This window comes from Microchirus variegatus (genome assembly GCF_963457635.1).
Source record: "Microchirus variegatus genome assembly, chromosome: 9".
NCBI lineage: Eukaryota > Metazoa > Chordata > Actinopteri > Pleuronectiformes > Soleidae > Microchirus > Microchirus variegatus.
In genome coordinates, this window is record NC_139810.1 from 23,153,488 (window position 1) to 23,181,152 (window position 27,665).

General features: G+C 40.5%; 2 protein-coding genes across 4 annotated transcripts in view; both read left to right on the forward strand.

Annotated features, from left to right (window-relative positions):
• The first annotated feature begins 817 nt into the window (after nucleotides 1–817).
• commd7 (COMM domain containing 7) lies at nucleotides 818–18,447 on the forward strand. Of its 3 annotated transcripts, none has more exons than XM_083895309.1 (10): nucleotides 818–966; nucleotides 1,614–1,667; nucleotides 1,873–1,975; nucleotides 2,683–2,739; nucleotides 2,833–2,870; nucleotides 3,221–3,311; nucleotides 4,831–4,880; nucleotides 5,368–5,416; nucleotides 6,599–6,696; nucleotides 18,401–18,447. In XM_083895309.1, exons 1-9 carry the CDS (start codon nucleotides 886–888, stop codon nucleotides 6,673–6,675), a joined length of 600 nt encoding a protein of 199 aa, XP_083751435.1. In that variant the 5' UTR covers nucleotides 818–885; the 3' UTR covers nucleotides 6,676–6,696; nucleotides 18,401–18,447. The 3 variants fall into 3 exon arrangements, with proteins under 3 accessions (XP_083751435.1, XP_083751436.1, XP_083751437.1); XM_083895310.1 differs by lacking the exon at nucleotides 18,401–18,447 and adding an exon at nucleotides 7,403–7,526; XM_083895311.1 differs by lacking the exon at nucleotides 18,401–18,447 and having other exon boundaries at nucleotides 6,599–6,840.
• A 5,484-nt stretch (nucleotides 18,448–23,931) lies between these two features.
• The window catches only part of LOC310932042 (nucleolar protein 4-like), a gene marked incomplete at both ends in the record, with an annotated part of 120,189 nt that continues 116,455 nt past the window's right edge, over nucleotides 23,932–27,665 (forward strand). Inside the window, one exon of the mRNA XM_083895307.1 lies at nucleotides 23,932–24,213. Coding sequence (XP_083751433.1) covers nucleotides 23,932–24,213 — 282 coding nt within the window. The remainder of the gene's footprint in view (nucleotides 24,214–27,665) is intronic.

Genomic DNA, 27,665 nt, shown 5'->3' on the forward strand with positions numbered 1-27,665 from the left:
TTAACGAGTTTCCTCAAAGACGAAAAACTGTGAAAGAGCGTGGGGCAAAATGTTAAAAGTACAACACTGCACGTTTACTACAAATTAAGGTGTCATGGTCTAAAGTATGATGCATTTCAGTCGTGCTGCACTGTGTTGTTGTGCTAACATTCACTTGTACAAAGTACAATCAAATATAAATATATACACTACTACACAATGTAGTGGAGTGAAAATATGAAGATGAGATCATCCTTTATTGGTCCCATAATGATGACATTTACCGTTTGATAAGAAAAATTAAAAAAATGTTAACATCAGTAAAAGTAAACATGCACCATAAACACTAAATAAACAGGAGGCAATATAACATACAAACATACTGAATGTATGTAAATAAGGACACAGTGTGAACTTTTTTGATCATATTTTATTGATTTTTTTAATTGATTTTGGACAAAAGGTAAATGTAAACATAAATAAATATATATTATGATATAATATGCAGCCTAATAAAAATATCATAAATAATACATTTTAGAAAAGGAGGCTGTTGTTATATATAGCAAATTGAGATGGGGGGGGGGGTATAGGATATATTAATCATAAAGAACATTATCTATACATCATTATTCTTTCAAAGGAGGAGTTTATAAATTAATATTTATGAGTAACTTCAGCGTGTCAGCTAGTATGTTGTATAAAAAAAACATTTTAGTTTGTTGTAATTTCCTTATTTACACTTTATTTTCTTGTGCATGTTTCCCCAGCGAGGCTGGTTCACTTTGTGCACATGCGCAGTGGACAACCCGGAAGTGGAGTCCATAACACAGCAGAAGAAGGGAGCATTGAGTTAGCTTCACAGGGATTATCAGCGCAGCTCTGTTGACTCAAAACAAACGAATTATGCAGCTTTACTTCACCAAAGACGTTTTACCGGACTCAGTCAGTACCGACTTCCAGAACCTGAATAAATTCAGCGAGCAGGTACATTCAGCTGCTTTTATTTTGTCACTCCTGGGCGATGAAATGTCATGTAAATGTCAGCTGACTCTGAGCTCGGCTAATGCCTTTTTTTTGTTTAATACAGTCGTCGCGTGAAAATGTGTTTTACTGCTTTTATTTTACAGAAATGGCAGTGAAAAAAGACGTGATATTTACGATGATGATGATGATGTGGTGGTGTCACGTGAATCACGTGACCACACTGTAATAACCGGACTGAGATGAAGAACTTTGAACTCTGACTTTAGAACTGTGGAGGGCAGCATTACACCTTTATGTTCATCCTGCCGGAAATTATTAGAAAAAGAAGAAAATGTGGCGTAGAAACGCAAAAAGTTGACTAAAGTAAAAGAACACAAGTATAAACAGTACTCAAGTATATATATATATATATATATATATATATATATTCTTGTTTTTGTTGTGCCTTTTACTTTGTTAAGCACATTGGTTAACTCTGGTTGTTTTTAAATGTGCTGTAGAAATAAAGCTGACTTGACTTATATTTTGTGTGCTATTTAAAAACTGTTTAAAGACACAGACTCTTAAAGGAAACCACACTTGTTTTTTTTTTGTAATTCATGCAAAATTTGATTTATTCGTTCATTGTGCTCTTTTCATTTCCGCAGCAGTTTCACCGTCTGATTGAAGTTCTGTTCCAGTTCCTCCTGGAGCCGAAAGAGGTGAGCGTCCACAGTCATGCACACACAATGTTATTAGAACTTTGGACTGGTAAAACATTGCCTATCCCATTGTTTCTGTGTGTGTGTGTGTGTGTGTGTGTGTGTGTGTGTGTGTGTGTGTGTGTGTGTGTGTGTGTGTGTGTGTGTGTGTGTGTGTGTGTGTGTGTGTGTGTGTGTGTGTGTGTGTGTGTGTGTGTGTGTGTAGACAGAGAGGTTCATGCAGCAGCTCACTGAGTTTGCAGGGGAGCATGGGATGAGCGCAGGTCCTCTGAGGAACCTGATGAAGAGTGTCCTCCTGGTGCCACAGGGTGAGACCAACACACACACACACACACACACACACACACACACACACACACACACACACTCACAGACAATGTGCATTGGTTGTTTTTAAGACCCCAGGACAGTTGACATGGTCAATGAAAGTTCTTTTTTTGATACAGAGTAAACAAAGTGTATTCAAATTGTGTTTTATATATATATAGTTTTATTGAAAATATGGTGTAAACTTAACCAAATAGATGTATAGCATGTAAAAATAAGTGACAACAAGTTAGAAATGGAAGTGATTGACCTAGTGTTTACTATTTTCGAGGGCACCGTGAACATAACACATGCTTTTGAATCCTTGGTGGATGCTATTCTTTCTCCTCTCTTTCCACAACAACTTCAAAATAAACTACCACGGTTGGATTATGTAAGTAGTGGTCAGTGGTTACAGTTCAAATAAAGTTTTTGAAGTTTTTGTGTATCTGGGTGTGTGTTCATGGAGCCAGTATTTGCGTCCTCCTGGATGTACGCTTCAGTTTTCTCTAACTCTCTCGGGTCCGGCTTCGACCAAAAAAAAAATACAGGGCGCTTGTTGGCTTTGCTCACTGATTTTGCAAAAATTCCCACAGCACTCATACTTTTACAGTCCTGTAGAAGTTATGCTACAAAGTGAGAGGGAAGCAGCAGCTGCGGGAAAGTTTCTGTCTAAAAATGACCGTCATCCCTCTTGTTTTCTCCTCAGGGGCCCTGAAGAAAAACTTGTCAGGCGAACAGATCAAAGATGACCTTGTTACATTAGGTACACATTTGAATTCTTCATCACTGAGGCTGTCATCAACAAGCTTGATGTAAACAAACAAAAGAAAAAGCTGACGCATAAATTCTCTTGCAGGACTAAACGAAGACAAGGCCACTCACTTTTCACAGCAGGTACTGTATGTCTCCACACACTCTTGGAGTTGTGTTTTATTTTTAATTCTATGCTTTTAGATTCACAGCAACTGAGAAACAGTTTGAAGCCAATTAAGCAGCATTACCGATCCTTCCTTGGCAAAAACCTAGTCACCAACAGTCACGCATGTGTCTCTAAAATCAACAGTTCTTCTGAAGACTCTAAAATGTCCTGTCCTTGTAATGTGATTTATTTTTGTATACACATCCTCTACATACATGTTGTAGTCCTTGGATGGCAAACGGATAATCACAGCCCTGTTGCTTAAAAAAATGACTGTGTTTTAAACACAGGGGTGTTTCTGACATTTCTTTGTTATATATTGCAGTGGTCAGAACACTATGCGGCACTGTCCAGACTCGCCGTTGCACAGACTCTGATGGTAAACCAGCTGGTTGACATGGAGTGGAAGTTCGGAGGTGAGACGAACCCTCGGCACGTCAGATGTAACGTTCACACATTTTAGGTTCCAATTATTTCTGCGCACTCAATGAAAGCTGCAGCTCTGTCTCTTTTCAGAGTTACAGTGCATATTCATGGTCACAAATCCCCGGCCCAATGTCGTCATTAGCATAGCTTATGTCCTCCAATGCTTTCTATTGGATTTAGTCTCATTTAAACACCCCACTGGTGTAGAGCTGCTAGGTCTCTTATCAGGCCTCTGCATTTATTCATACAGATTAATGACGTCTTAGGACTCAACTGGTGATAGAGATGCTAATACGCCATGAGAGCAGAGTCATTAGCATCAGGTTAAGCTATTGTTAAGCTGAATGTTCTGCGGTTTACAAAGGGAGTGAGCTGCGTAGTTTACCTAACGGGAGCTGTTGATAGAAATGCAAAACCTTCATTTTCACAAAGAGACTGTGTCTCTGCATGTTGCCTCTGTGACTCAGTTAGCTGAATCCGGTTGGGCATTAAGAGATTTGACTAGATGCTGAGCCCGATTGGCCACTCTTTTCATACGGCCCACATCTCACAAAGCAGGGTAAAATCCAGGTTCTTGAAGTCCAGTTGTCTTGAGAGGCTGCCTATACAAAACAGTTTTAGAAGAAAGATAAGGAAATACTCGATGTGTGTTTGTCACATTCTTCACTTCAGTTTTCACGACCTATGCAAATAGAAAGACTATGTAATTTCACTTATATGGCACATACAGAAACCTTTTATTTTTTCCCTCTCTGTCTGTCAACAGTGCCTCCTCAGAAATGTTACCAAAAAATCAAGTTTAAAGGGGGAAAAAACAGTTGATACCTTCGTGTCGCGTATTGCCTTTAATGTCTTTTTGGCCGATAACGCCAAGAAACACCCACGAAAAGTTTTCTCCTAATACTCATAGTCCTGACTCATACAGACAACCCGTGTGTTTGTGTGTGTGTGTGTGTGTGTGTGTGTGTGTGTATCACAAAGCTGCAGCGGGAGATGTGTCTTCCATACCTTCCATATCTGTTTTTACTTCTAGCAGCTTGAGCTTTATACGGTAGCTTTAGCTTGTTGTTTGACATTTGAAAAAGTATATACAGTTCATTAGATCCTCAGAAAGAATAGTTCAGTAGGAATCCCTGTTCTTGGACGGACAGATGTGCAGCAGATGACACGTGTACAGAAAAAAAAAAACATTGTTAATCACAAAGTTAAATGACAATTATTCACACAACCTCCTCTCCACCACGAAGAAGTGGAAAGTGGACAGACCACAAACCAGTAGGCAGAAACACGCACAGCGTCCACAACAGGACAACAGGAGATAGAGGCAGGAAGACTCTTGCCACATAAAGATCCAGACTGTGTGACCAGTGTGGATCCATGGGGTCCAATGTCTGTGTTTAGTTATATACTCACCTTTAAAAACTGAAATGTCCACATTTCATTGGTCAGTTTGTATGAATTTAAGCGTCATAATGTGGCATGTTTTTGTTTGTTTGTTTGTTTATTCAGTGACTGTCGGCACCAGTGAGATTCAGAAAACGGGCAACATTTTTCTGCAGGTAAAAAAATCTGTTTACAACTGACTGATCACTTACCTTAACTATCACAACTAAATGGCTAACCCTTGACCCTAACCACTTCTAACCCTAAACCCTAAAGCCCTTTAAAGTTGTGAGGACCTTTCCAAAATGTTCTCGGTCCCCATTGTTTATACATTCTTTGGTCCTGACAATTATGCACATGTAGGAACACACAGATTTTCTATACATCTTAGTGAGGACACATCACAGACATAATGCATTCCCTAGTCCCCTACCCTAACTTTCACCATCACAACTAATTGCCTAACTATAACCTAAACCCAATTCTAACCGTAACCCTAAAACCAGGTCTTAACCCCCGTAAGATAAGCCCTTTAAAGTTGTGCGGGCTCAGACAAAATGTCCCCACAAGGTCAAAATGTCCTCACAAAAATGTAAATACACACACAATGAGGGTACATTTCTTTGTTCAACATTGTCAAAAACAATCTTTGTCCTGTTGCAGTTGAAGCTGGTGGTCAGACGGGGGAATTCCACTGAAAATATCTACATGGGTGAGTGACTTTGAGCCAGATGTTTTTATTGTTTATCATGTAATTCAATGAATTTAGTGAGATAGAACCTCAATAAATGTATGAGGAATGAAGCTACAATTATATACAGCAGCATGGTTGTTATAATAATAATAATAATAACACATATGTAATATTAATAATTATATAAAATGGCACTATCCCCACAGAGTGGGAGTGAAGTAGTGTTATTGGTGGCTCTGTCTGTTTATTTGTGCTTCCACACTTGCACTTGCCAGTATGACCAACAGAGGCCGCCAGAAGCTTGTTGCGTGAATGGGGTGAAGTCTGCCATCTCTGACTGCCTTGTTTCAAAATTGTTTTCTAGTTGTGACATGATCCGTATCTCATTATAATCAGTCATCTGTCTCTTATTAGAAACGCAATTTTATAATTTTGAAGCGCTGTCACACACACGGCGAGGGAGAGATTGGAGAAAAACTTGGTCGAGACTCTTTTCAGATCATTGAATCTCAATAGTTTATTCATAATGATGCTTTCCTCATGCCTTTTCATCGACCTGCCTGAACCCGTTAACCCCGTTTCTTGTGAATCTGCCCTCACTTGCCGGTAGCAATCGATAAAGTCCGATCTCATCATAACGAGAAACAGATCTCACTATAATGAGAGCACTCTCTCATTAGCTATCTCGTAATAATGAGAAATAGCTCGGGTAATTCTCGCTCCCATGTGGCAGTCCTGGCATCCGCGCATTAGCCCCAGAAAATATATTCAACCTGTTGTTTAAACCATCCAGACAGATACTGTACCACTTATTAATGCTCAGCCCTGCAGGAGAAGTAGAGAGGAAATTCTGATTTAGTTAAAGATTGTAATTTACTTTGACATTCCTCTACCTGTCAGCTGTGATTGGCACCACCCCCCCCCCCATGATCCATGAGGGATAAGCATTAGAGAATGGATAAATGAGTGAGTGAATTCTGCTGCAGGTCCATAGATCCAGAGGGAAACAAAAAGTAACCTTTATTTCACACTAAGAGGGAAAACCTGTTGGAACAAAGATTTTGTGAGAGTCTGTTGTGAGCGCTTCATTAGGTAACAGAGTTTTTTTTATCACCATGAATCAGAAACTCTTTCCCCATCTGTCAATCTCAGTCGAGATCAAACTGCTCATTCCTGTTTTCTTCCTTTGTCGTCTTTCAGAGTTGACGCTCCCTCAGTTTTACAACTTCCTACATGAGATGGAGAGAGCCAAGGCCAGCATGGAGTGTTTCAGCTGACAGGCGTGTGTGTCTGTGAATGTAAGTGTGTATGTATGTGTGTGTGTGTGTGTGTGTGTGTTTATGTGGTGGTGGAGCATTGTAAGCCCGCATGTGACTGAAGTTTAAATTCAAGAACCATTTTTTTTTTTCTACTCAAATCTACTAATAAACGTGAAACAACATGAAAACCCAAACTCTGTTTTTCCCACTAGTTTGATTTATTTGGGTATGAAGCATTACTTCACTCCAACTTTCTTTCTCCTCCTCTTTTGTTTTGAGAAGATGAATCCGAAACTTTAAAAAGTCTAATTTGGGACAAATGTTGCCAGTTCACTCAAAAAACCAAAAGCTGTGACCCAGGGAGCGATAGTTCAAACCATCATGTGTGACCAGGTTTAGTCCTGTTTCTTTGCTTGAATAAGAATGTGATGAACTGATTTAAATATGAAGAATCATGCATAATCGTGCATGATAGCTACTTAAGATACAAAAAGCTATTGTAACTGTCTTTGGCCATATTTAGAAAGCAGGTTTCAAGAAATGTAAACCTGGTCTTTGTTTTGACTCTGAGATGTCAGTTTCAGAACAGGTGATGACGTTGACTTAACTCGGTGGAGTGTGTGTGTGTGTGTGTGTGTGTGTATGTGTGTGTGCGAATGAGGAGATAAAAAAGCCCTCATCAACTGTAATCGTCTAATCTTGGCAACTGCAGGAATAAAAGCTTGATCCTCCTTTTTCTCACCAGTGAAGATAGGAATTCCAACGAATGCCAGTGCAGAGTATGAGCAGAGCAGTCGCAAAAGAATGTGAGCAGGCGTGGTAGAAATTTGCTGTGTCAATCTGTGATGACGACAATCTCTGAGATGCCACATGACGCAGGTGTGACGTCACTCTGGGAAATAAGGTTTTTTTCTGGACTTTTTCTGGCCTTTAGAAAGGTTTTTCAAAATATGAAACTCCATGAATTAAAAATATAGAATATAAAGATCTATAAAGGCCCGTGCCCATGTCTCGAGGTGTCCTGTGGACATTTTTACAGGCGTTTCTTTTACTGTTGTGCTCAATGGAAAAATTACTTTTTGAGCTCCATGAGTATTTTTTTTTGTTGCAGTACCCAGAATTACCACCATGACAAAATTGTCTTCAAGGCAGAGAGGGCAGTGCTCTATCCAGATTGTATCATACAGCCATGGCTACAGCATTAGAAGATCTGTGTACCTAATAAAGTGACCAGTTTATTTTTGTATACCAGTTTATAAGTGTACCGCACATAACAATATGGCTTTTAGTGGCATATACAACATGTGACAAATGCAATTAATAACATCGTGAAAGGAGCAAACCTTTCTGCCCGTGTGTAAATAATTTATATTCACAGAAAATGTGCTGCACGTAGATGCGCTGTATGAAAGCGAGTGAATGGGTGTGAGTGGTCAGGTGGCTATATAAATACAAACCATTTATTATCAATGATGGTTTATAATTGATAGTACTTTATTTGAAAGAAAACACCCACATTTGTGTTTACTTGATATATGACCAGGCAAGTGTGAGTAACTCCAACAACAAAAATCTTTATTTATAAGACCAGTTCTCCATGTCCTCTCAGACATGCTGGCTTCAGTGTTTAATTCTCCTGTGGAGCCAGTACAGACAAGATAATATGAGCTGCATATATTGATCTTAACAAGTACGTTGTGCGTCTATCTTGTCTATATGTTTAGTTCAGGTATGTATAGCAATTACTGTCTCGAGGTTCTAATATGATTAAAGCTTTGATAGTGATGAATATCTCACGCTGATAAATACAGAGCCCGGGGCAGATTTCAGACAGCTGAGCTGCTCAGTCGTGCGTGTGTCTACTGGTTCTCTTCATTCCTCACCTCTGCTCTATTACAGTAATTAGTTCACCGGTAAAAGTGAAAGTTTCTGGCCCTTTGGGATATTCTCTGTGTGTCGAGCAATTTCCCCCCCTAGGGGTTCAAGATAGTATTTATCTATCTATCTGTCTGTCTGTCTGTCTGTCTGTCTGTCCGTCCGTCTTCTACCGCTTTATCCTCCACATGTCGAGGGAGGACCTGTGCCAACTGTAATCCTATATTTTTAATGTATTAAATTACTTCATTCCAATTTGCCCTAACAGGGAGAACATGCAAACTCCATTTTTTTTTTTTTACTTTTTAACCATTTTCTCTGTATTGATTTCTGACAATTCTGTCTCATTGTTGTTTTGATGTACAGCAAATTGAATCCATTGTCTTAAACGAATGCCTTTATATTGTATATTTACTACAGATTACAGATGCCACATATAGTGTAAGGAAATATACTATATAACGTGTATTCCCTTGACGCAGGTCAAACAAAATAACTGTAACGAGCACACGCGACATGAATGTATACACGCAAAACACACGACAGACATGTAAATACAAGGGTTTATTGGTGATTGTTAACCAGCCTCGGGTGCACAAAAAAAGGCTAAAACTCTCCAAATATAAAAGGTGATCCCAGTGCGTTGAATAGATTGATTCAAAACAACATCCTCATCAGCATTTTCTTAAGTGTCGATAGTTTTCTTAAGTGTCAATGCAACACTTTTCTCTCTGTCCCTGGCCACTCCTACCACTGAAAACACATTCCTATATCAAACATGAATGTGTGCTAACATTTTAGCTTACACACACACACACAGGTTGTAACACTCCATCATGTAGTGATGCTTCATAAATGTTGGCACCTCTATTTTTTTGTTTGTTTGTTCGTTGTTGCTTTAACATTTCAAGCGGAAAATTCCACCTCTGAAATTAAGCCTTGTGGCTCATGATGTTCTTTTCGCGAGTCTTAAAGCGTGACGCTTTTTTTGTCCAATGCACATTTGTATAAATGAAGTGGTGTGCAAAACCTCGGGTACATCAAAATCACCTCTGTTCTATCTGCCAAGTATCTGGTAGCCTGGAGGTTTTGGGATCACTCTGCATGTCTGTGCGCGTTTTTCGAGTCTTAAAATAATGTTAAAGACACGGGTGCCGCTTTCTCCTCTATGCCTCAAGTGTTTGTAGATCCAAGGTGGACTTGGACATGACGCCGTCCTCGGCTTCTCTTTGCCTTGGCTTGTGTCAGCTCGTGCAGCTGGACAAGAGCGATACTGAAGGCAGAAAATATGTAGGACCTTTGTTTGCATGGAGCTCTATGACATCAGTGGGACCTGCTTCTCAAAAATGCTGGTTTAAAGGAGTCATATTGTATTTCTCCAAGTTAACTGAGTTCCCTGGTGTCCTAATGAACATGTCTGTGACATGCTTCGGTCAAAATACCATAAGGATGAAGCACCGCAGCAGTTCAATCACCCTGCCAAAACAGGGTTTTGTTCAGAACGCTCTGTTTAGTAGTATCTCTTTTGGTCCACCTTAAAAAAAAAAGTAAAATGAAACTTAAGGGACAGGAAATGACATCAGCCACAGAGGCTACTGGGAGCTAACAGCAGTTAGCATTTGGAAAAGTGATCATTTGCAGGCTCTAGCAGGCACATTGCCGTCATATATAACATGTATCCACTGGACAGATAAATCCTCTGAGGCTGGAAGTTTGTGTAGGACTCTGTGCTGCACTGTGGAGCCAAGAATAGAACTTTTCGTGGACTTCTGGTTTTCGGATACCGTTGCCCTCGCCAGCACTCTTGCGTGTTTTATGGATAAAACGGACCCCCGTGGCTCAACAATTCCAGGAATTTAGCGCATTGTGACGTCCCAATGAGCGCGGAAGTTAACATAGCGTGTTTTATCTCCTGTACTTAGAGTGAGGAGGACCACAAAAACATGAGTCATCTTTTTCACACTTTGGCGACTGATAAGACCTCCAGAGTCCCAAATTCTCAAGTTCCAAAATCCCAGACAAAAGTTCCTGTGTTGGGAAAAGTGGCTAATGTGAGTGTCGAGATCCAGAAACAGGCCCCAAGAACCATCAACCGGGATGGGGGATTTAACATCCGATCACACCGGGGATGCTGTACCTCAACAGGATGTCAGACGGCAGGGGGCGCTGTCATCCCCCTGCTGTCTGATAAACCTGTATAAAACAGGAAGCAAGACAAGTCACATGACCCTTCTGAGGAAAAGCTACAGGAAGTGGACAAAACATGTCAAGGTAATCAAAAAACCTTATTTTTTTTACCTGACTGAATGAAACTAAAGCTAAAATATGTTAGCAGGAAGACAGTATGAACCTTTTTAGACGCATGTCCACTGTATGTGAATGCTCATGTGATATGTAGTTCCTATTCAGAACTAAAACATACAAAGGGGTTTTTTTCGTTGTTGTTTTTTTTTTTAAATAAAAAAAGATTTGTGTAGAATTAGATATCTGCATTCAAGCCATCCTTATTGCATACCAGTAGTGAAAACGCACTTATCTGTGCCTTTGCTCAGGGGCACCCCAGCTCTTCACCTATCCCAGGATTTCAACCAGCAACCATCTAGTTACAAGCCAAATAACCCCAACCCATTGGCTATGTAGACACATTATTTTTTACATAGATGGGTGTAATTATGAACAGAATATTCAGCCTAATAGCCATATTTATAATAAAAATGTATTTTATTATTATTATTGTATTTTTTATTTTTTTACTTATTATTTGTTCTATGCATTTCATGTTATTCTTATGTCTTTGCATATTTTTTTAATTATTTAATTTACATTTCGTCACACATGTAGGAATACCACCAAAATGTGAAAGAACCTAAACTGAAATTTCAAAATATCAACCAAATGGGCGGTAGAGAGAAAACTCCACATCATAAGAAAAAATAATTAAAGGACAAAGTATATTTTTTATTATTAATCTCCCCAGATTATGAATCATAATGACTTCAGCAATCCTGTGACTTTTCATCTACAGCATTTAGCTTTAAGTACCGTCACGCTTATACAGGTTACTGTATAAAGAATGATGATGCAGGACTGTGCCTGTCTTGTTTCCAGGGTAGAATGCACTGACTTTCTAGCATGTGGGATCAAACCTACTCAAGTATTTTTATGTGTTAAACGTCTCACTTTCTACAGTAGTTCCTGTCAGAACTCGTGCTGCAGGGTTATGTTTAGGAGGATTTTGACAGACTTAATGGAACATCCGATAGTAAGGATTTGCAGTAGTCCAATCTAGCTGTTAGGATAAAATGGTTCTTATTTCCCCAATGATTCGCAGGTGGAATAAATTAAATCTGGAAATTAGTTTTACGTTTGAATCAAATTACAAAGATATTTCTAAAATGTTTAAAAGTTAAAGGTCATCGAAGACTAAATGTCTTTGAGGCCTTTCTGGAGTTTAACTACCTGATTTGTTTTATCCAGCCTCATCGATAAACATATACAGTCATCTGTGTAGTGGTGTAAGTGTATGTTGTGCTTTATATTAATGATGCACTTTGACAGTGAGGTGACTTTCTTCAAAAAGTATCTTGGAATGACTTGAAATGTTCTATATTAATAGTCGGCATCGCGCTGAACAAGGATCAATTGAAAACATTTGCAAACCTTTTAAGGAATAATTTTTATGAATTTTGGAAATTCAGGAAATGATCGATTTGCCCTGATGCACTTTGACAGTGAGGTGACTTTCTTCAAAAAAACAAAAAGTATCTTGGAATGACTTGAAATTTTCTATAATAATAGTCAGCATCACCCTGAACAAGGACCAATTGAAAACATTTGCAAACCTTTTAAGGAATAATTTTAATTAATTTTGGAAATTCAGGAAATGAACGATTTGCCCTGATGCACTTTGAGAGTGGGGTGAAGTATCTTGGAATGACTTGAAATTTTCTATAATAATAGTCAGCATGGAGTTTGCATGTTCTCCCTGTGTGTGTGCGTGGGTTTCAATGTCAAAGATTTACTATGTGAAGTTTTGACATACAATAAGTGTGTGGGGTTGAATCCAGTTGAATGATGGTGTGTCTGGTGTATGATATATTTGCCTTGTGCTTACCCCTGTTCTAGCTTCCTCCTCAGGCTCTCTGTAAAGCATACACTGCTACATCAGGACAGGTTGGATTAAAATGGTTTTATAATCTGTGCACCTTGTTCACAAAGCTCAAAACCTGACGAACAAGACTCTGATCTTTACCAGCATCACTTGGGAAAAACTCTGGATCTGGTTAAAAAAAAGAAAAGAAAGGGAAAAGAAAGTGGAGTGAACGTGCACTGTGCAAGTGTTGATTCTTGCTTCACAACTTGAAGTGATAATACAATATAGTACAGTATATAATATCATGTATAATAGTTTAGAATAGTTCACAGTTTCACTGAGAGCAGGTATTCGTGAATGCTGTGAAGTAAACTTTCCTGATTTGGATCGCCCTCTGCTGTAAAGCATGAAGAACTGCATGTGCACATGTAGTCAAGAGGAAGGAAATGTCAGTGAGAAGTTCATGAAGACTTTAAAGGAAGTGTGTGTGTGGAGTGTCTGTCTGTACATGCGTGCGTGCGTGTGTGTCTTGTCGATAAGTGTGCAGCCTTGTCTCGACTCGCACAGCATTTCCTCACGTGCATTTGGAAAGTGTTTTTTGACGATACAAATTGATGGCTTCCTGCTCACAAACTGTGAGAAAAGTGCCTCCTTTACACAAAGGAGTGTGTGTGGGGGGGGTGTGTCTGTGTTGACAAGGCCAGACAGAAAACCTGTCTGTTGTTTTGTATGACACCAATAATTAATATTATATTGACATGATAAATACTGTGTGAACGTAGCGCTCACACACTGGTTTGCATGATTTCAGAGGACATTACACGTCATACTATACTATGTCGACCAAAATTTGAAAAAAAAAATTTGACCCAAAATTTGAACAAAAATTTTACCCAAAATTTTGGGTCCAAAATGTGAAAGAAAAAAAAATTATCCAAAATGTTTGGTCCAAAATTTGAAAAAAAAAATTTGGTCCAAAATTTGAAAAAAAAAAATTTGGTCCAAAATTTGAAAAAAAAAAATTTGGTCCAAAATTTGAAAAAAAAAAATTTGGTCCAAAATTTGAAAAAAAAAAAATTGGTCCAAAATTTGAAAAAAAGTCGTCCAAAATTAAAAAATTTGACAAATTGAGTATAGCATGTTATAGCAACCTAAGGAAGTGATTTTCAATGAAGGCCAAAATGTCCTCACTCCGTAAAAAATACCTCACTTTGTTGCTTTAAAACCCTCACTGGTCCTCAGTATGCTGCAACTACAAGAACACACACACACACACACACACACACACACACACACACACACACACACACACACACACACACACACACACACACACACACACACACTGTGTGTTCCAGTTAATGACTAATCTTAACCTAACCACAATCCAAATCTTAATCGTAAATGTAACCACTTCTGCTTCTACTAGTCCTGACAAGATCATTGTTTATACCCAAAAAAATTTACACACACACACACACACACACACACACACACACACACACACACACACACACACACACACACACACACACACACACACACACACACACACACACACACACACACGTCGGTTCCCGATCTAATCCTCCATCTTCATTTTGTCATTGGGCTCCTGTTACTTAGCTACCAGTTGCAACGGTTGCTCGGGCTGATGGGGTTACCTTGGCAACCATATACCCATCCCATTGTGTGACGATCCACCGACAATGGGCCTGTCCCAAGGACACACACACACACACACACACACACACACACACACACACACACACACACCTGCACAAGCCTCAGGTTGTTGTTGTTTTCTGACCCTAAACCCTGAGTGCCCCCCCCCCACCCCCAACCCCCCGTCCTGTGGTGACTTGTGTGTGTCTGTGTGCGTTTGTGTATTTGTTACCTTTTTTAGGAGCATTTTCTGGCATAAACACTGTGGTTGTTTATGGTTAAGGTTAGAGTCAAGACTTTGTGTAGGCTGTCCAAATGAATATAACACAACACACTGTCTCAAGAGAATAGCTGCACAGACCTTGTGTGTGTGTGTGTGTGTGTGTGTGTGTGTGTGTGTGTGTTTGTGTGTGTGTGTAAAAGAGAGATTAATTTCCTCATACATAATCAAAGCTCCTTCTAACCCACCCACGATGCTTGTTGTAAACTGTTGCCCTCCCTTCATATGTAAAGAGACCCAGATAAATGTGAGCTAATGTTTCCTCTTGCGGATTCAGTGTGTGTGTGTGTGTGTGTGTGTGTGTGTGAGAGAGAGAGAGAGAGAGAGAGAGAGAATAACAGCATGCATTTCACTGTGTCATACTGTCATCTAAGCTGCTAATGTATTCACAGAAAAGCCGCTAACATAAACACTAATACTCTATCGTTCAGCACTCAAACTGTTTTACACAAAGTGGCGATAAATAATCCTCCGTGTTCAGTCTGCGGGAAACAAACATGGAGGGATTATCACAGCACTCCGTGTTCAGAAGAACCAAACACAAGTTAACATGATTTGAATGAAATCAGACCAAATCCTGCTGAAGTATTACAACACTAGATCCACAGCAGCCCAACTGCTTTGTTTTGTTTTTTTCTCAATGGGGAAAAGTCCTGCCTCCTGCCACAAGAGGCTGCTGTTGGTCAATGAGAAACAATCACATCATTTGGTGTTTGGGGACAAGGGAACAAAGAATGTGGAATAATGGCAGTCAATTCAGAGGTGAAGAGTATTAGAACAGAACACACGTGGAGTCATTTGCAAAAGGGACAGAAAAAAACACCACATTTGATTCAACTTATTCAAAGATAGTGTTGTTTTACAGCATAAGACTGTGTGTGTGTGTGTGTGTGTGTGTGTGTGTCACTGTGTGTATGAACATCTACCTGTTGGACACAGTGAGAGAGCGCTAGAGGACGGACATTTTCACCTGTCCTCATCATTTACCTGTCTTCATCATTCACTCACCTGTCCTTTTTGTTCACCTATCCTCTTCATTCACATGTTCTCATCATTCACTCACCTGTCCTCTTCCTTCACTTGTCCACATCATTAACCTGTCCTCATCATTCACTCACCTGTCTTCTTCACTCACCTGTCTTCTTCATTCACCTGTCCTCATCATTCACCAGTCCTCATTATTCACCTGTCCTCATCATTCATTCACTCACTCACCTGTCCTCTTTGTTCACCTGTCCTCATCATTCACCTGTCCTAATCAATTCACATGTCCTCTTCATTCACTTGTCCTAATCATTCACCTGTCCTCTACATCCACTTGTCCTAATCAATTCACCTGTCCTCTTCATTCACTTGTCCTTATCATTCACCTGTCCTCTACATTCACCTGTCCTAATCAATTCACCTGTCCTCTTCATTCACTTGTCCTTATCATTCACCTGTCCTCTACATTCACCTGTCCTAATCATTCACCTGGCCTCTTCATTCACCTGTCCTCTTCATTCATTCACCTGTCCTCATCATTCACCTGTCCTATTCATTCACGTGTCCTCATCATTCACCTGTCCTCTTCATTCATTCACCTGTCCTCATCATTCACCTGTCCTCATCATTCACCTGTCCTCATCATTCACCTGTCCTCTTCATTCATTCACCTGTCCTCATCATTCACCTGTCCTCATCATTCACCTGTCCACATCATTCACCTGTCCACATCATTCATTCACCTGTCCTCTTCATTCACTCACCTGTCAAAAAAAGATATATATATATATAACAAGAAAACATCTAAATCCTCACTGTTCTTTGTGTGTTCACTTCTGGTGTGTGATAAAGAAAGATCAAATGCATAAAGTAGAAGTGACTACCACTGTAAATATAACACAATCCTAATCTCAAAAGATGTTGTAGTTGTGGATTTGTGAGCTACAGTATATGGTACAGATGTTTTTTTTGTTTTTTTTTAATGACATCATTGTAAAGGAGCTGCAGCTCCATGTGTCATTATGTTTACAGAGTATGTTCACACCATCATCCTGTGAGAAAACATTTATCCACACTGGGAGGGGGGAGCTGCACAGGTATAAGACTTAGTCCGTGTGAGTCGTTTCCACATAAAGAAACTACTCAGGCTTATCTGAACACCACCAGATGGTTGTGGTTTGTCTCTCCTCGAACCTGATGGGGGAAGGAGAGGGAGATGGTGAGAGGAAAAAAAAAATCTCCATGATGGTTCAGCAGAACACACACGTAGAAGTAAAGAAATATTATTTTACACACAATCTGTTATATTCATAGTGTCTTTTTATCGGTGTTGACTTTCTTGGTATGTGACTTTATATGTATTGTATAATTTGTATTTAGCTTTGAGAGCTATTTAAAGATACCAACATGTACATTTTTAATTAAAATTTTAATTGATTTTGTTTTTTTTACAGCTCAGAACATTGAATTAGTTATACATTTATAAATCCCTAACACTACCTCACATCTCTACTCTCGCTGAAATGCGGTTTCACTCCTCAAACCTCAATTCTATACATTTCAGTCAAATATTTTAAAGTTTTAATCTCTTCTAGTATTGGTAAGTGTTTATAAAATGGGATTTGGTTCTTGTTTGTTTTCCCTCTCTTGCAAAATGCTACCTTAATAAATGAAGCTAAAGTAAAATAAATAAGCAAACAAATACATACATTTGACAAAAGAACAATTATTTATAAATTAGTGTTTATTTCAGTTACATTTATATAAAAAGTAAACAGAAAGATAAGATAGTCCTTTATTTGGATAAGGATAATAAATAATAAAGATGCATTAACAAGAGAAGTACAATATATATATTATATAAAGCAAGAACATTTAACACAAAAGTGCCAATAACTGAAAAAGGAATAGGCTGAAGCATGTGGCTCATTCTTGCCTGCCCTGTTCAATCCAAAAACAAAAAAAAAAACCCCTCAGAAAATCAGAAATGTAGAGAAAATGTATAAATATTACACTTTATATCAGGGGTCTCCAACCCCTTCTTCTGAGAGCTACTTTGACGAAATGAAAATGGCCGAGAGCTACTCGTGTTTTATTTTTAAACATTTATTGTCATCGCTTATTTCTACCCAAACAAACTGAAAAAGCTCTTACAAAATATTGGACTCATATTTTGCAATAAACATAACAAAAGTACACACACACACACACACACACACACACACACACACACACACACACACACACACACACACACACACACACACACACACACACACACACACACACACACACACACACACACACACACACACACACACACACACAAAGATAAACGTGACATTTTGACATTTTGAGCATGACTGATTAGAGAACTGGACAATAACACGTGAGTCAATGTCTAAATCTGTTACTTCATGCATTAAGTTTACATGAGATTAGAATGAGGATTAGTTGTAGTTCAGGTTTGGACATGATGGGATGACTGAGGTTCCCACAAGTACAGTGAGACCAACACTGTCACATGTCTCTTTTACCATGAGCTTTGTTCACTGTGAGGAATATTTCAATTATTTTATTTCACCTTCTCATTCATTCATTCATTCACTGTGTGAGCATGTGTGTTTGTGTGGATGACTTTCAGTATGTTTGCAAACCTGTGTGTGTGTGTGTGTGTGTGCACAGGGTGTTTGTGTAACAGTACTTGTGTGTGCATGTGTGTATATATATATATATATATGTCCACCATATGTGTTCACATGTGTTTGCACGTCGTTTGTACATCCATGTCACGTATCTACATACATTACTCTGTGTGTGTGTGTGTGTGTGTGTGTGTGTCCCAGCCAGGAGCCAAAAGCAGACCTCCTCCTTGACGCCCACCTGCACCCCCTCCAGCTGACTGGCACCATGGCAACCGAGGGATCCAGCCAGCAGAGCAGAGAGGCAGCCTGGGCCGTGTGTGTGTGTGTGTGTGTGTGTGTGTGTGTGTGTGTGTGTGTGTGTGTGTGTGTGTGTGTGTGTGTGTGTGTGTGTGTGTGTGTCCTCATCTCAATATCTCTGTGTTAAGGTGGGTGTCAATGATTTGTCCATTCAGTTTTTATTCATATGTGTTTAGTGTGTATTTTTAATTATATACTGTGTGTGTGTGTGTATATATATCTATATATATACATATATATACATATCTCTCTCTACATATACATACTTTGAATTTGTTGTCTCTTTAGGACCTTTCCTGGAATAAACATTGACCTTGTCAGGACCAATCGTCCTCATTAGGACCAAAACTTGGTCGCAATGAGGCAGGACCTCATTTCTGGGTAAGTTTATGGCTACGATTTGAATTGTGGTTCGATTAGGGTATGAGTTAAAAACATTACTTGTAGTTAAGGTAAAGGTTAAGTTTTTTTTTTCTTTTTTTCTACATATGTATTAGAAAAGAAAGATGATTAAAAAAAGCAATCATTAATAATAATACTCCTTCTACTGTCAGTTCAGGACAAATAACCTTCCAATAACCAGACAACTAAAGCATGTCGTTGGGACTGAGAGTCTTCAAACTGAAAATGTGTTTGGGACAGTTCCTCCACACTTTACAGGGCCTCAGCAAAAAAAAAAAAAAATGTCAGTGAGGATTTCAACACACGGTTTGCGTGTGTGTGTGTGTGTGTGTGTGTGTGTGTAGAAGAGAAAGGGGAAGAATGCGACAGAAAAGGACAGTTTCACAGAGGAAATCTAAGAGGCCCAGTCAGCCCAGGACGGCCTCAGACACAGCTGAGAAACGTGTCGTTTTTTTTCATTTGAGCGTTATTGTTTTAAAACTGCGTACAAGTTTGGATGTGTCCCAATAAAGAGATGACATTGTACACTTTTAGAAATAAGGGTTCCAAAAGGGGGTCCTTGTACAAGGGCTGAGGTTCTACCTGGAACCATTTGCTTCTAAAACCCCCGAAGAAAGGCTTTTTCAAGGTAACACTAATGGTTCCAGTAAGAACCATTTTGATCCAGAGAACCCTTTAAAACCCATTTCCTGAATAAAGGGGTTTTAAAAGGGTTCTTGGTAGAACCCTCCAAAAGGGCCAAAAAGGGTTCTCCTATGAGGTCAAGCCTAGAACCTTGAATGGTTCTTCTTAGCACTTTTATTTCTAAGAGTGTACGGTCATTAAAGCACTGATAAAACACGTCTCAGACATTTTTTACAGTGTACAGTGCATTATTAAAACATTAGTTCCATGCATCACAAAACAAATAAGGCTTGTCTTATTTACACTTTAAATTTCTATTATCTCTTCACCCTAAAACTACTGTGAACAGGCTTTTAAAAGACACTAACTTCTCTGCTCAGTATAGAGTCGAAGTCTTTCACTGACACTAAGACTAAGTACTGAATCTTTAAAACACTCCACACCTGATTAAAAACCACAGAAAACTGTTAAAGTCTTCAGTTGATGTGTCGAGGACATTTTCTTCTAAAACAACGGTTGCTTTTCCAGCAGCTTATATACGCTCGATGGGCAAATGCCGGACAACGGCTGAGGCACGAGTGGGAGACCAAGAGTGTTTTGAAACACACTTTCACTTCCCATGGTGGGAAGGTTATTTTCATCCTCTGAGTCTCTTTCTCTTTTTCTTGTTCTCTCCATCGCCCTTATTCCTATGGGGAAAGACGGCGTCCTTCAGATAAGAAGACACAAACACAACGGCCCAGTTTGAAACTCAACTTTACTTTTAAACTTTTAAAACACACACACTTTTCCACAGAGACATGTATTTTTAAAATAAAGTATGTAACGGTAGCGTATGTATTTGAGTGTTAATGATATCTTTTTTTTTCTTCCTCTCTTTTTGACAGAAATCCACTGTAAAAAAGTCATTTTTGGATCGGTTTATATCCTGCTTCTTTGACAAGACCTCAGGGCCACCTGGTGAAGGACAATGACGGCTGAGCTGTGGGACACAGGTTCTCTCATAGGACAAAGTGCAGCTCGCTGTTAAAGACGAGAGGGTGAGCCAGATGTCCCCCTAAAAGAGAAGACCTGTCAATCAAACAGTGTGTAATGGAGACTTAGGTGGAATTTGAGGTCTGGAGTTTCTGGGCCCTCGTTCTGCGTGGCCGCGTCACAGCGGTGGAATCAACCGTTTCGCGCCTCTGTTTTTATATTTGAACTGTGACGCAGCTGTTTAACCGTTTTCTGTTATTGTTCTCTGTGCAAGTCTTTGGAGACCGACAGAGACTGGTGTGTGTTGACAAGTTTATCCCTCAGACACACAGCAATCCACCTGTTCTTAGTATAGGACACTGCACTGGCTTCCATTCATATGGACAGTCAAGAAAAAGATTAAATGCTAATCTTAATCTAACCATACACTCTTAGAAATAAGGGTTCCAAAAGTGTTCTTCTACAAGGGCTGAGGTTCTACCTGGAACCATTTGTTTTTAAAGGGTTCTTGGTAACACTAATGATTCCAGTAAGAACCATTTTGATCCAGAGAACCCTTTAAAACCCCTTTCCTGAATAAAGGGTTTTAAAGGGTTCTTGGTAACACTAAAAGGGTTCCAGGTGAAAGGCTGTCCTATGAGGACAAGCCGAAGAACCTTATTATATGGTTCTATTTAGCACTTTTATTTCTAAGAGTGTAATTCAAATTTTGTCCCCAAACTTAACCAATTCTTTAGTACTAGGTTTTGGTCCATGTGAGGACTACTGGTCCTGACAAGGTCAGAGTTTATAGCAGAAAAGCTTCTAAAGAATGAAACTAAAGAAGAAGGTTTCTGGTCTGGAGTTTCCATGTTCTCCCTGCGTGTGCGTGGGTTTATTCTGGGTTCTCCAGTTTCCTCCCACTTGTCCAAAAGACACGCAGAGGTTAGTCGTACACTCTAAATGACCCCGTATATGTGAACACATGGTTGTTCATCTCTATATATTCAGTTGACTTGTCAACCGGAGGCTCAGTGACTGGACTGCTGGCAACAAAGTAATTTCACTCTTCGACACGGGAGACGTTGAGCGATCAGGACTGATGTTCTCCTCTGAATCTGCTGCAGGTGAAGTGTCTCGTCAGCTTCTTAGAGACACGTCCAAAGACGGACATTCAAGTTTTTCCCAGTAAATGACAACATGAGGAGATGTTTGCGACACCCGGTCAGGTTCATTTCCCCAAACTTTATTTATTTCCAAACATATAAAAGTGGTAATCCAAAGTACTATTTAAATAAATAAACAATGCATTTAAAAGGAGGTAGAACCTAACCAATACACAACAACACTCACTGGTTTCCATGACTTCAGAGGACAATACATTTACAAGACTTTCCATGTAACCTTAACCATAACTACTACTAACCCGACCCTAACCTCAGCCTAACTTTTAAAACATGTCTTAAATATGGGCACTTAATTTGTGTCCCCATAAGGAAGACAAGTCCCCGTAATGTGACTGTGTGTAAACAGATTTAGGTCCCTGCAACATAAGGAATACCAGGTACACACTCACACTCACAGAAGAGGGATTTCTTGAACTAAGAAGTCACATAATAAATATCATTTAGCATTTAATGCCCCAATGTTTGCCTAAAACTTTCAGAGTTTGTTCATTTATCTGCTTAGTGGAATTTCAGACTAAACGATGAATAAATAAAAGCCAGGTTATCTTCACCCCAAATTATTCATTAATAGATGAGACGTTTTAAATCCACGGTTCTATTTCATGAGATTCATAAAAGCACCATGGTCGAGCTGATAATAAATGTCGTTTTTATTTATATCCCACTGACCTAATTACAACAGATTGTTTTTTTATTCCAATCGTTTAATTTATATTCAAATCAAATTGATTGACCAAATATTGAGATCATCTGCCATAAATAAATGAAATATGCTGTTTGGATGACTTGGAATAATGAGATTAGTGTTTTTTTGTGTGACAAACTCTCCACTTTTTAGGGTCATATTCTTATTTATAGTCAGTTCCTCCTCTGACGTGTGACTGCAGGACTGTGTGTGTGTGTCCGCGTTTTAGTCATTTCTGGACACTTCCTGCTTTTTTTGGAGCTGCAGCGCGCACGTCCCGTTCCCTCAGGCCCGGACTGGTGTATGTGTGTGTATGTGTGCGCGCGTGTGTGTGTGTGTGTGTGTGTTTGTGTGTGTGTTTGCTGCTGGAGGAGCCACATCGTTTCTCCTGAACCTGGTCGTGGTGTGAGTTAATGAGACGCTGCATGCGCTCTGAGGAAAAGACCAACAGGATTCAAACAGGTGTCCGGTTCACTCCCATCAGCTCTGACCAGGAGGAGGAGGAGGAGGAGGAGGAAGAAGGGGTGTCATAAGGGGGGTAAAACGAGCGACAGAACGGATATTATCTGTTCTTTTTTTTTATTATTATAAAAGAGGCGATTAACAAATGTTTGAGTCCACCTCAACGTGTCCTATTTTTTCTGGGTAAACCGTGCGCTTTTGGCTTCAACGTCAGCGGCGAAAGACACAGAGACGAACCAGGAGAAAAGCAAGAAGCTCGTTTGAAGAGGAGGAACAGGACAGGAGTGAGGTCGCCTATTCCTCCTTCTTCTCTTCTCCTTTCTTTCTTCCCTTCCTCACAGAGAAGAAGAAGAAGGAGGAGGAGGTAGAAGAAGAAGAAGAGAGGCGGTGACAGACGTCCCCCGCGGGACAGGCCGACAGAGCCACGCTGCTAACAGGTGTGTCTGAAGAGGACACGCCGCTCCAGTCTGTACCGCCCGGCCGGTCCGGTACGACGACGACACAACCGGAGCCTTCTGTCTGTCTGTGTACACAACCCCGGGTCTAAACTCTTTGTTTCTGCTGGAATTACAAGGCTGAGACAAGCGACTGGGCTTTGTAGTTGTTCCACTCGTCCGTTTGGGCAGCATCCCCCCTGATCCTTTTCCTCTTTCGGTCTCGTCGCAGATTTCCATTGGTGCGTAACGGCAGAGGAGGAAGCAGCAGGAGGTGGAGGAGGTGAAGGAAGGAGGGACACAACCTGCCCGTTTATATATATATGTATATATATATATATATATGTGTATATATATATATATATATTTAAAAAAACCACAATGAGACTTTGCAGCGATGTGTTTTTTATTTATTGAGACATGGAAGTAAATTAGAGGTCCGGACTTGTCGTTTCCGTGAATTTGAGGGTTCGCCACAGTTTGTCCGGCGACGTTCGCGAACCGAACCCTTGTTTATTTAAACTAAGTGTTTTTTTTTTTGTTTAAATCATGAAGAGAACCAGCAGCGTGGTGGACACAGTGACCACCTCCACCACTAATAAACAGCAGCAGCAGCAGCAGCAGCAGCAGCAGAGGAGCCGGAGTCCCAGCAGCAGCTGCGGCAGCGCGGCTCCGCCGGCTTCGGATATGTTCAGCGAATTTCAGGACTGGTGCCTGCGGACGTACGGGGACTCCGGGAAGACCAAAACCGTGACGCGGCGCAAGTACAACAAAATCCTGCAGACGCTGCTGCAGGTGGACGAGGAGAACGGCAACGGGATGTTTGTGCACGACAAGAGCAGCAACAACCACACCAATGCCAAATTCAAATTCTGGGTCAAGTCCAAGGGCTTCCAGGTCAAGACTGTGTCCGACGACAAGAGCGGCTCCCCGGACAGACCGGTGCTGTACGTCCCCATCAAAGCGACGGTAAGTCCGCCTTCCTCTTTCACTCTGAGCTGTGTGTGTGTGTATGGATCCCGTTTTCAGTGTGCACCGTTGGGCTACACTTATTGTGTGTGTGTGTGGGGGTGTGTGTGCGTGTGCGTGTGCCAAAGCGCTACAACACAACTTTCTGTGACTCGGTGACCATCATCATGTCTGCATCAACCACCTGTTCCTGCAGCACAGAGCAGAGTCTGCTGGTGGTTTGTGTCCCAGCTGAACGAACAAGCACAGACATTGACTCACACTCAGTGATACAGCAGAAGCTGCACCTCATGATCCTTCATTCATTCATTCATTCATTCATTCATTCATCAAAAAAGAATTCACTCAGGGTTTCCCAAACCTCCATAAAACATGCCAGAGTTCTTTGTCATAGAGGAGCAAAGAAACCAGAGAATATTTACTGTCAAGAACCTTCAAAAGCAGAGAGCTTGTTTTATATTAATAAAAAAACAACAACACTTTTATGACTTACACATAATTAGGTGATTGTTAAAGAAATGTATGGATGATAATAACACTAAGTATTTGTGTGTATTTTATTTACTGTAAGACATAAGCACATTTGTCACGACTCCCATGAGAGAGACAGAGACTGACTCGAATGCTGCTCTTCTGAGTCAAATTTAGCTAAAGGAATAAAAAAAATGAGAGAAGCTTATACTGTTCTGTTGTTAGTGCACTTTGGTCCATTGCTGCTTGATTCATATTTCGGTCAGATTGATTTTTGGAAATGCAAGTTAATGGGTTTTGTCCGTCTCACACCTTTGTCCTGCTGTCAGTCCAGTCATGACTCTTGACCCTTTGACCTGGAACGTTAACACCGTCCCTCCATCCATCTTCTGCCGCTTTATCCTCCACATGAGGGTCCCCGGTGCCGATCCCAGCTGGACAGTTCGTCAGTCCATCACAGAGCCACACGTAGAGACAAACAACTGTCCACTCTCACACTCTCACACACCTACGGTCAATTTAGAGTGTCCAATTTGCCTAATTCCCAAATCTGCATGTTTTTGGACTGCTTGAGGAAGCCGGAGAACCCGGAGAAACCCCCCCCCCCCCCCACACACACACACAGGGAGGACATGTAAACAATACGTGCAGAAAAGCAGACACTAAAACACCACCTATTTTCTATTTGATTTTAATAGATATGTTTTGCCTCAAGCTTAATAATAAGCATGAAGAGGGAATGATGGGACATGACTATAGACGGAGAAAGTCGGCACATATTTATCTGTATAAATGTTTTTTAACAGATTAAGATGTAAAACACAGCATCAGCACTAACATGATGCGATTTCAGAAAACCAGTCGAGTTCCAAGAATCAGTTTTTCAGTCGCTTTAAGTGCAAGCATTTGACCCCAACTTTAAAGATTGTCTATTGTCATATACTTGAAAGTGTGTGAGTGGATGGTTGCTATCTGTCCAGGGTGGACACCACACCAACCTTTCGCCCAATGCCAGCTGAGACCCTCATGTGGAGGGTAAAGCGGTAGAAAATGGATGGATGGAATTCTCGGTCTTGGTTCCAACTGAACTTTGTACAACATGACTTGATCTTAACTTGCGAAAAGGTGCGATTTGGATTTTTGTTTTTCTTCTTTCGGCGAGAAAATCTCACGCAAGGTGTTTTTGTGCGAGAGCCAGACATCCATAACCGACATGTGAATTTTAGTGGTGTTGCATTGTTGAAGCACAATCTTGACCATTCTGCAGCTCGAGCGGTTCATACCGTAGGTTTTATGGCACACGGCTTCACTTACACCGATAGTGCAACAGAGAAAGGAAACGGCTCTAAAGAGCCACACTTGTCGTGTGCAGGACTGCATTTTAAGATGGATGTGTTCCTGCATGTTGCCCCTGTACCAAGTAAACATGGTGCGGGTGGGGAAAAAAGCAGCTTGTTTTCATTTTTGCATGTTGCTATTGCAAAATATAATGCAAATTAATCTGTGGGGCCCACGGTGGGTGTAGTGGTTAGCACTCTTGCTTTTGCAGCAAGAAGACCTGGGTTCCTGGGTTCGAGCCCTGGTTGGAACAAGGTTGCCTTTGTTGCATGGAGTTTGCATGTTCTCCCTGTGTGTGTGCGTGGGTTTTCTCTGGGTTCTCCGGCTTCCTCGCACAGTCCAAAAACATGCAGATTTGGGCATTAGGTGAATTGGTCACTCGAAATTGAGTGACCAATGTGAGTGAATGGTTGTTTGTCTCTATATGTGGCCCTGTGATGGACTGGCAAACTGTCCAGGGTCGACCCCACCTATCGCCCTATGTCAGCTGAGATGCGCACATCTGATAGCAGCCAAAAAGTTATTACTCTCTCCATCTATCGTGTATCATTATTATTTTCCATTTCTCTACAGTACAAAAAAATTCATTGAGATTTGGGGGGGGGGGTGTTACCTAGTGACACACTTCTATATATAGCACACCTGTTGCTCCGTGTGCACTCACTCAGTGGTTTTGTATGCTCTTGTTTCTGCCTGACGAGACTGAAGAGGCCCACGTCTGTGTGTGTGTGGTTTGTCTGGTCAGTATTCTGCAGGTTTGGTCCCACGTCAGGACTGCTGCATTGTCTCTGTGTCTCCAGGATGTGGCCTGGTAAAAACGTCTTGCAGAGAGGGAGGGAGGGAGGGATTTACAGAGGTGTTTTTTTTTTGTCTTGGTGTGAGAGTGGCTAAAAGCAGCTCTGCCTCTGCCTCTTGGTGCTGTTTTCAAAGCAAGAACCACTTGTTGAAAGTAAAGTGCACACAGAGATGGGAATAAAAAGGGCAAAGGAAAAAGGGCGCTTATTTTTTTTTGTGTGTGTGTGTAACACTGTCTTTCTATACGGTCTGTAATTTCAGATGGATTTTGAAGGCGTTTCTGTGGAAAAAGCTCGGCTTTAACGATTTCTGTATTTGCAGAGCGCGGGGCGCTCGAGTCGGCCTGTTTGAATGGCTTTTGCAGACAGGCTGTGATCGTGCGGGATTGCTGTGGAGACGGCAGCGGTTTCAGGTGATGGTTGGCATGGTTACCACCGGCTAATTTCAAGGCGTCCCGTATCATTTCATATTAAGATTAACATCGCGAGTGTCGAGCAACCCCTGGAATCCGCAAGTTGTTCTTGAATAAATCTCTCTGTGCAGATCTGTTGAGTCTGAGGCGAGGTGTTTTTTCTTGAATATGTTCTATTTCTAAGCATACATCAACCAATATCTTGACTGATGGTGTGTGATGAGCAAGTGGTTAACTATAGTGCTATCTTAGAGCAGAGTCAGTGCAATGTTTGTTGCTTTGGTTTTTCTACTTGGAAAAATAAAAAAAGCCATGTAGGACATTACATTTTTCGAGGTAATGCATTTTCAATTCACAAGAGATTTTTTTTTTTATACATTTCTGTATGTTTTCCCCTCAGACAGCCTGAAGTCAATGAGTGGAGCCTGTCGTTAAT